At 50.9% G+C, this 10,454-nt stretch overlaps 1 protein-coding gene across 1 annotated transcript in view; it reads right to left on the reverse strand.

Moving 5' to 3' along the window:
* nt5dc2 (5'-nucleotidase domain containing 2) overlaps positions 1–4,910 on the reverse strand; it is a 28,358-nt gene extending 23,448 nt beyond the window's left edge. The window contains exon 1 of the mRNA XM_056274089.1: positions 4,368–4,910. Coding sequence (XP_056130064.1) covers positions 4,368–4,779 — 412 coding nt within the window. The 5' untranslated portion in view covers positions 4,780–4,910. The remainder of the gene's footprint in view (positions 1–4,367) is intronic.
* Between the last annotated feature and the right edge of the window lie 5,544 nt (positions 4,911–10,454).

The raw sequence follows: 10,454 nt of genomic DNA on the forward strand, positions 1-10,454 counted from the left end.
TCCACTACATCCTGGACTGTAGAGCGTAGCCCTCTCCAAGCCGTGGGTGACACGCGCCTTCAGCGGGGTTTTCCACATAACCAATAAGCGTCAGGGACAGACAGTCCTCGCAATAACGGCGTCGAGGCCGCGGCGTCATTCCATGCGCTGTGGCTTTTACCGCCGGTGGTACAAGTGAACCCCGCATCTGATCGGACGTGACGGAGCAGTTTCCTGTGACACGGCCCACGTCTGGCGGGGTGCCGCCGTCCTCCAATTTAGTCCGGGACAGGTCCCCCAGTAGGGTCCAAGTCTTTAGTTAAAGGAGAGCAGTTCAGGCTCAAGGTTTGATGCCCAGAGCCGGTTCTTACTGCAGGAACGCAGGGCAGGGTGACGGAGCCTGCTGACTCAGCATTTGTGCCAACAACAAAAAAGAAAAAGGGAAGACGCCATTTTTCCACTGCTTTTCATCTACTGAGGCCGACTACGCGGGGTTACCGAGGGCAGGGCAAGTTCTGCCATGTGCACAGCACACACATCTAATCCCCCCCCCCCAACAGAATGTGAAAAAACACAATCATGTGCGATCCAGAGGACCTTTAAAACCACAGAACAGTGTCACACGTACACAACTCTAATCATCTGCGAATAGATTTTCTTTTGTGTTCGTTATCTGCCGGGTCGACTTTTCGCCGGACGCCGTTCTGATAACGGAGGAGCCCCAACGGCAGATTACACAAGAGCTTTTACAATCTGCTCCCTCCATCTGCCCCCAAACCTTATACCAGAACATGAACACAGTGCGTCCCGTACACACGGCCGTGCTCAACAAGGGGGACGCGGTTTAGGTCCTCACAGGAGGTCAAAGCACCGACCTAAAGAGGCGGCGAGGGGATTACTCGCCCGGTCAGGAGAACGAATCTGGAGCAAGACCGTCTGGAATCTCCCCTAGTTCCACCCTCCAACTTTTTACATTTGAAAATGCACTTTTAACACTTCCATTGCAAAGGATGCAACGCGAAGAGGCGGTGAAGACTTCAAGGTTGTTGGTCATGTTTGTACCACGGGGAAGACACACGGACCAGCACACACCTTAAAACCCATGAGGCCACGGTCCCCAGGGAACACCGCCGCCATGAGGAGGCGTACCTGGTCTGCAACCATGTTTAGGTGGGTGGTATGGGTCAAAGTGACACCCACATGAATGCCAGGACCCAAGGGTTCCCGGCATTGCTCGGGGCATCGCATTGCCTCCGCCGGCTTGCCTCCTTCCCACAGTGCATCCTGGTGCCACCTCCTTCCACTGCTCCACGGCCCAGTTCTGATGCTCACGTGCCCACTGTAGGCACTGTGTGTCCTGACACCTGTCCATCATAGCCAGCATTAGCTTTTTCAGCAACATGAGCTGCAGGAGCTCCTCGGTGGGACGGGCTAGCCTTCACTCCCCACACACATCAACGAGCCTTGGGCGCCCACGACCCTGTCGCCTTGGGCACCCACGACCCTGTCGCCTTGGGCACCCACGACCCTGTCGCCGGCTCACCGGTTGTCCTTCCTTGGACCACTTTTGGTAGGTCCTGACCACTGCACACCGGGAACACCCCACAAGACCCGCCGTTGTGGAGACGCTCTGACCAGTCGTCTAGCCATCACGACTCGGCCCTTGTCCAAGTCGCTCACATCAGACGCTTGCCCATTTCCCTGCTTCCAACACATCCGATTCAGGAAGTGCCTGTTCACTACTGACTAATACCCCCCTCCCCCCCTTGACAGGCGCCACTGTAATGAGATAAGCAGTGTTGTTTACTTACAGGTCAGCGGTTTAAACGTGTTGGCTGATTGCTGTATATTTGCTTTGGCACTACAGGAAATGCTTAAAGGAGCGCGGGCTGTTGTGGTGACAAGGTCACGATATGACACAGTGCTGTGCGATCTGGGCGATATGCCCGACGTGATGAGGCACTGAACCCAGTGTTGTGTACATCGTACTAGCTGCTGCCATATGCAGAAGTGCCACGTTTAAGATGCCCTGCAGTGAACCGCATGCAAACGTAAAGTAATCCCACCACACACAGAAGCCAGTTTCCACATAACACCCCGTCAGATATTCCACATAACACCCCGTCAGATATTCCAGACCTCGTTTCGTGAGAGACTGGAGGTCAGAGATCATCATCGCCACCACCAGTTTAAACAACAATATGGCCAAATCTCACCCCAACACAACACCACTGGAGACACACACAGTACACAGTAATGTGGAGTAGCTGCTCCGCCTGCCCCGGCACAACATCCCTGGAGACACACAGGACACAGTAATGTGGAGTAGCTGCTCCGCCTGCCCCGGCACAACACCACTGGAGACACACACAGTACACACACAGTACTGTGGAGTAGCTGCTCCGCCTGCCCCGGCACAACACCACTGGAGACACACACAGTACACACACAGTACTGTGGAGTAGCTGCCCTGCCTGCCCCGGCACAACATCCCTGGAGACACACAGGACACAGTAATGTGGAGTAGCTGCTCCGCCTGCCCCGGCACAACACCACTGGAGACACACACAGTACACACACAGTACTGTGGAGTAGCTGCCCCGCCTGCCCCGACACAACACCCCTGGAGACACACACAGTACACACACAGTAATGTGGAGTAGCTGCCCTGCCTGCCCCGACACAACACCCCTGGAGACACACACAGTACACACACAGTAATGTGGAGTAGCTGCCCTGCCTGCCCCGACACAACACCCCTGGAGACACACACAGTACACACACAGTAATGTGGAGTAGCTGCTCCGCCTGCCCCGACACAACACCACTGGAGACACACACAGTAATGTGGAGTAGCTGCCCCGCCTGCCCCGACACAACACCACTGGAGACACACACAGTACACACACAGTACTGTGGAGTAGCTGCCCCGGCACAACACCACTGGAGACACACACAGTAATGTGGAGTAGCTGCTCCGCCTGCCCCGACACAACACCCCTGGAGACACACACAGTACACACACAGTAATGTGGAGTAGCTGCTCCGCCTGCCCCGACACAACACCCCTGGAGACACACACAGTACACACACAGTACTGTGGAGTAGCTGCCCCGGCACAACACCACTGGAGACACACACAGTAATGTGGAGTAGCTGCTCCGCCTGCCCCGACACAACACCCCTGGAGACACACACAGTACACACACAGTAATGTGGAGTAGCTGCCCTGCCTGCCCCGACACAACACCCCTGGAGACACACACAGGACACACACAGTAATGTGGAGTAGCTGCTCCGCCTGCCCCGACACAACACCCCTGGAGACACACACAGGACACACACAGTAATGTGGAGTAGCTGCCCTGCCTGCCCCGACACAACACCCCTGGAGACACACACAGTACACACACAGTAATGTGGAGTAGCTGCTCCGCCTGCCCCAACACAACACCCCTGGAGACACACACAGGACACACACAGTAATGTGGAGTAGCTGCCCTGCCTGCCCCGACACAACACCCCTGGAGACACACACAGTACACACACAGTAATGTGGAGTAGCTGCTCCGCCTGCCCCGACACAACACCACTGGAGACACACACAGGACACACACAGTAATGTGGAGTAGCTGCTCCGCCTGCCCCAACACAACACCACTGGAGACACACACAGTAATGTGGAGTAGCTGCCCCGCCTGCCCCAACACAACACCACTGGAGACACACACAGTAATGTGGAGTAGCTGCCCCGCCTGCCCCAACACAACACCACTGGAGACACACACAGGACACACACAGTAATGTGGAGTAGCTGCTCCGCCTGCCCCGGCACAACACAACACGTTGACTGGTGACGTAGCGGTTTGGGTGCTCCACCAGAGGGGGGGGGGCCCGGCGCTCTGTTGTGACCCGGCTTACTGCAAGGTGGCAGCGTTAATCTGGTCCGATTTGACCCAGTTGGAGAGAGGACGACGCCGGTCCCCGGCCAACAGAACTTCAACAGATGCGGGCATTGCGTGGAGAGCCCACGGCCCGCGCGTTTTGGGGCAACGGAGGAAGCGGGTCGCGAGGGAGGGCGGGCGACCCCCTGCGAAGGAGTTCCACGTGGGACCGACGTGGCAGAGCAGTGGGTGAAACGCGCTTTGTTTGTTTTGGGTCTGTTTGTTTTGGTTCTGTTTGTTTTGGGTCTGTTTGTTTTGGGTCCCCATTAGCGGCGCACTTACGCAACCACTTCTGCACAAGACGCGACTGCCCCGCACCGGGACGCATTACAGCAGTAAACACCGGACCCCCCCCCACCCCCCTAGCAACACCAGACCCCCCCCACCCCCTAGCAACACCAGACCCCCCCGCCCCCCCGCCGCGGGTGGTGCAGCATGCTTTACCGTGGACCAGCCGCTTCATTTCGTTGTAGCGGGCCCAGAGGTAACTTTTCCGGTCCATCTTCCCGGAGGTGCCGCAATACGACCTCCTTGCGGAGCCTCCGGGAGCCTCCGGACGGCTCGTCGTCGTCGTCGTCGTCGCTCCCCCCCCGGCTGGGTCCGCGCTGGCCGCAGGTGAAGGCGTGGTGCTGAACGGGGCGACCCGCTCGCCGCTGACGCCCGTCTTGCACGAGCTGGCTTCGCAACTTGGCCCATTTTGTTTGGCGTCCACGACCCGGCCGCCGATCCCGCCGGTCCCGCCAGTCAGCCCCCTGCTCGCCCCACCCGCTCCCGGGCACCTCGGAGGAGGAGGAGTCCGCGTACTGCCCGTCCGGAACGCAGAACTGAACGTCGCGCCGGCTTTCCTGAAGGACATGGCGACGGTTCGACGAACCGACCGGCTGCTGGACTGCACGCGCGCCGGAAACGCACGCGATCAAGCCCCTCGGCGCGCGCCTCCCGCCTCGCCCCTTTGTACTTTTTCGGCGAGCTGTTGTGCCTCGACGCTACGCCCCGCCCCTCCGAGAGATCGCTCGCGACTCGGGGGAGGGACTTAACCAATGGGATTCAGATGCGCCGAACGTGACGTACCAAATTGAAGGTGTCGTGTGTTCCGAGAAAACAGTGACGTCATAGAAAGTTTCAAAACAAACATTGAACGGTTGAAGAAGAAGAAAAGGCCCAAGACAACTTTACATGCATCGGTGTGCAGAGTTTAACCAAATACAGTGTTTTAAACGTACATTCCACCTATGTTTGCTTTGCTATTTTGGTTACTTAATTTTTCTTAAAAAATATATACATACAAAACATAATGTTACAGGACTGGTCCATAAAAGAAAGGGGGGGGGCAATTAATTAAAAAAAATGAGGCACAGCAGTTGCATAAGAGAAACACTATAATGAAATTAAATAATTATTCTATACATGGATCCAATTCATACCCAATGTCCCCAATTCAATCATTTGTCCACAGTACCCATCTCATCCCATCCCATCTCATCTCATCCCATCTCATCTCATCTCATCCCATCCCATCCCATCCCATCCCATCTCATCTCATCTCATCTCATCTCATCTTCAGCCTCTTCTCCGGGGTCGGGTCGCGGTGGAAGCAAGCTAAGTAGAGCCCTCCAGACGTCTCTCTCCCCAGCAACGCCCTCCAGCTCCTCCTGGGGGATCCCAAGGCGTTCCCAGGCCAGACTAGACATGCAGTCCCTCCAGCGAGTTCTGGGTCTACCCCGGGGTCTCCACCCAGTTGGCCGTGCCCAGTAAACCCCCAAAGGAAGGCGCCCAGGAGGCATCCTGATCAGATGCCCGAGCCATCTGAACTGGCTCCTTTCGATGTGAAGGAGCAGCCACTCTACTTCGAGCTCCCTCCGGATGTCCGAGCTCCTCACCCTATCTCTAAGGCTGAGCCCAGACACCCTACGGAGGAAACTCATTTCAGCCGCTTGTATCCACGATCTCACCCTTTCGGTCACTACCCAAAGCTCATGACCATAGGTGAGGGTTGGAAGGAAGACTGACTGGTAAATTGAGAGCTTTGCCTTCTGGCTCAGCTCCCTCTTCACCACAACGGTCCAGTACAACGTTCACATTACTGCTGATGCTGCACCAATCCGCCTGTCAATCTCCCGCTCCATCCTGACCTCACTCGTGAGCAAGACCCCGAGATACTTCAACTCCTTCACTTGAGGCAACAACTCATCCCCAACCCGGAGGGAGCAATCCACCACTTTCCGGTAGAGAACCGTGGCCTCAGACTTGGAGGTGCTGACTCTCATCCCAGCCATTTCACACTCAGCTGCAAACCGCCCCAGTGCGCGCCGGAGGTCGCGTTCCCCGTACTGGCCAGTTAGTACCCACTTAAATCCACATTATATTTAACTCCCAGAGACTCCAACGCTTTCCTCCACTTCTGCAGAAAAAGGCGAGTCTTTCCATCAATATGGTGTCCTATTGTTTCCAGAGTCACAACCTCGGACATTGCTTTGCTATTTTGAATATCGTTGTGTTCCTAAATAATGTGTAATTTCTATTTCGAATGAGTTTATTTGGCCTCTTTAGTTATTTATGAGTATAGTACTTTGCACATATTGTAAAAAGGATCTCAGTGAACGTTATCCTACTGGAACTGGATGTTGCCAGTCAGCAGGCCCACCCCACCAGACATGCAGAAATAACAACCCCCACATGGTGGCCCTGTGGTGGTCCTGAGCTTGTGATAATGATAATAATAATAATTTTATTTATATAGCACCTTTCTAAAACAATGTTACAAAGTGCTTCACAAAAAAACCCCAAAAAATAAAACGTAAAACCAGACAAGGCAGGAAAAAGAGTAAGACCAAATGAAAACTAAAAACAGTAAAAATAAAAACAAATATCAAAAAGAAAAGTTTTAAGACGAGATTTAATAGAAGCAAGAGACTTAGTTCGTCTTAGCTCAGCAGGAAGAGAGTTCTATAGTGTGGGGGCTCTAACAGCAAAAGCCCGATCACCCTTTGTAACCAACCGAGACCTGGGAATAACTAGCAGGGCTCCGTCTACAGATCTTAATGGTCGAGGGGGGACATACCAAGTCAATAAATCACAAATGTATAAAGGAGCAATGCCAATTAAAGCCTTAACAGTAAGCAGTAAAATTTAATAAATCAATTCGAAATATAATGGAGCCAGTGTAGGGAGGCAAGCACAGGAGTGATATGGTCATGCCTCCTTGTCCCGGTAATGAGCCGAGCAGCGGCATTGTGGTACAGTGGAGGGAGCCCTTGCTGATACCAGAATAAAGTGCATTACAGTAGTCGAGCCGAGAAAAGATAAAAGCATGTACAACTTTTTGCAAATCGGCAATTGATAAAAATTACTCAATTTTGGAGATTAGCTTGAGTTGGAAAAAGCACGACTGAACAACATGTTAAATTTGATTGTCAATACTGAGGTTAGCATCAAATATTACCCCAAGATTCCTAGCAGCCTGCTGACAGACCACCAAGATTAGTAGCAAACGGACTGATGGAATTTTCGGGACCGAACAGAATGACCTCAGACTTACCATCATAAAATTTAAGAAAATTTTTGGACATCCAGGATTTAATGTCAGTGAGGCAAACTGTGAGATTTAATAGGGCGCTAGGATCAGTGGGTTCTAGTGGCATGTATAACTGAGTGTCGTAAGCATAAAAGTGGTAGAGCACATCGTGATTTTGAATGACCTGGCCAAGGGGCAGCATGTATATAGAGAAGAGAAGGGGGCCAAGAACTGAGCCTTGAGGGACACCACAACTCACCTGAGCCACTGAGGAGGTAGAGTTACCCAGAACAACAGAAAAAGTTCTGTTGGTGAGGTAAGAGTGTAATAAGTTTAGAGCCGAGCCCTTGATGCCAACCCAAGTCTCTAAGCAATGTAGGAGGATGTTGTGATCAACCGTGTCAAAGGTAACACTTAAGTCCAAAAGAACTAAAATTGAGCAGTCACCTCTGTCTGCATTCAGCAGTAGATCATTGGTGACCTTAAGCTGTCTCAGTACTATGAAGTGCTCTAAAACCAGACTGGAACCTATTAAAAACAGTATTTGTGTTCATAAAAGAAATCAACTGAGAAGAAATTACTCTCTCCAGAACCTTAGATTAAAAAAAAGACAATTTGGAGATTGGCCTGTAGTTACTTAGGGACAGGGGGTCTAAATTAGGTTTCTTCAGCAATGGCTGAATGGTGGCATGTTTAAAACTGCCTGGAAAGGAACCGGAGGCCAGAGAAATATTAAGAATTTGAAGAATAACGGGGCTGATGGTGGAAAATACCTCGTTGAGTAGCTTAGTGGGAATGATGTCTAGGATGCAGGAGGAGGAGCTCATATTGGAGACTGTAGTCTCCAACACTGAAGTTGTAATTGGTTGAAATTGGGTGAAAGAGGCAAAATTAACATGAAGAACGGAACGAAAAGAGCCTGGCTGGATTTGGGACCTGATATTCTCTACCTTGTTTACAAAATGAGTGAGAATTTTTCGGACAACTCAACATCAGGTTCAAAAAGAGAAGTGGTGGGACCATTAATGACAGAATCAATTACCCCTAAGAGAACTTTAAGATTGCGGTTATTTCACAATATTAGTTCAGAGAAGTGCGCTGATCTCGCATCCTTAACTGCCTTCTGGTAAATTAACATTTGGTTTTTAAGGGTGTTATGTGTTAATTCGGACTTGTTGACCTTCCAGTGTTAGTTTGGTTTTTCTACAGTCTTCTAAGGGCACGGGTGTGATCATTCAGCCAGGGGAGGTTATTTAATTTTTATTTCCTAGTTTTAAATGGTGCAATTTGGTCGAGGATGGATTGGCACTGATCACTGAATGAATTTAACAGTGCATCTGGATTGAGGGGGGATAAAGAAGGATTAAAGGATGATGAATTAAAAGCATCACAGAATTTAACTGCAGAGTCAGCGTTGAGAATGCGAGAGCGTGTTTTAGGATAGTGACTAGGGGTAGTGAGCTGTAGTGGGACTTTGAAAATGACAGTTTTATGGTCAGATACAGGCATATCCACCAAATTGAGAAATTCGAGAGAGAAACCAGAGGAGAGTACAAGGTCTAAAATGTGGCCTTTGGAATGTGTGGCCCCTTTAACAGATTGAATGAGGTTAAAAGAGTCTATAAGAGCCAAAAAATGTGAAGTCAGGGAATGGGAAGGACAGCACACAAGAATATTAAAATCACCAAGAATAAGCACCCTGTCATATTTTGGCATGACAATGGATAAAAGGTCAGAAAACTCAGAGATAAAACTAACTGAATTAGGGGGCCTATAAATTCAGATGCAGAGTAAAGGGGAAGGGCCAGTAATTAAAAAACATAAAACCTCAAATGAGATAAAATCACCAAAATGAAGAGGATGGCAGTTAAGACCTAACTTATAAAAAACAGCCAGGCCACCCCCTCCGCCAGAGGGCCTGGGAATGTGAAAATATGCAAAATCAGGGGGGCTAGCCTCAATCAGTGGAACAGTGTCCCCTGGGGACAGCCATGTCTCAGTAATCATAAAAAAGTCCAGATTATTGGAAACAATAACATCATTAGTGAGAAAAGACTTATTACCCAGAGATCTCACATTCAAGAGGCCAAACGTGCTGGGTGTCACAGCAGAATTAACACCAACAGGAGGACAACAAATAGCACACAAATTGCACATATTTGCTCCAGATATTCAGTTGTTCTTGTTTCTGCTATGAGACACGTTGTGTGGATGAGAGGCACGGTGTCTGATAATAGTCTGTATGGGGAAAATACCCGGCGAGAGGGTCAAAGAGAGATGAGGCCAGCGGGGGGGACAGCGGGCGGAGCAGTACCTTCAAGTGCCGCCGTAGGCGGAAGCGGAGGCTCCGGGAGGGAAGCGTGAGATGTAAATAGTCCATACATAGTAGATACATATTCTTTGTTCAGGAAAACTAGCAGGCTTTTCGATAGCCATGAATATTATGATGTTTTGTTGTGTTGGGAGTGCTTTTGGCAAAATTAAGATAATGTGTATGGTTCCTTCGTCAACATGGTCAGTTGTATATCCCGAATGACAGTGGTTATGCATAAAAACCATAGAGGAGTGATATGCAGCTACTGCTCAAATATAAACAGTTCCGCCACAAAGACACAAGACAGAGACAAGGATGACTGGGATAAAAGGCAGACGTGTTACGTTAACTTCCACACGCAGCCGTACGAAAAGCAACTAAACTGCAAATTAAATCTGTTGTGCATCACTCTTTTGGAGAAAATGCATTTCAAATAATGAAATCTGGGTACCGGATGTGGGTATGTGTCCTGGTCAGTCCACTAGCGCCTCCTCTGGTCGGTCGCGGAGGCTGTTACGTCGCGCTACGTCCCCTTGGTGAAACTCCTCGCCGTCAGGTGAAAAGAAGCGGCTGGCGACTCCACATGTATAGGAGGAGACATGTGGTAGTCTGCAGCCCTCCCCAGCTCAGCAGAGGGGGTGGAGCAGTGACTGGGACGGCTCGGAAGAGTGGGGTAATTGGATGGGTGCAATTGGGGAAAAAC

Source organism: Lampris incognitus, chromosome 2, assembly GCF_029633865.1.
Source record: "Lampris incognitus isolate fLamInc1 chromosome 2, fLamInc1.hap2, whole genome shotgun sequence".
NCBI classification, from domain to species: domain Eukaryota; kingdom Metazoa; phylum Chordata; class Actinopteri; order Lampriformes; family Lampridae; genus Lampris; species Lampris incognitus.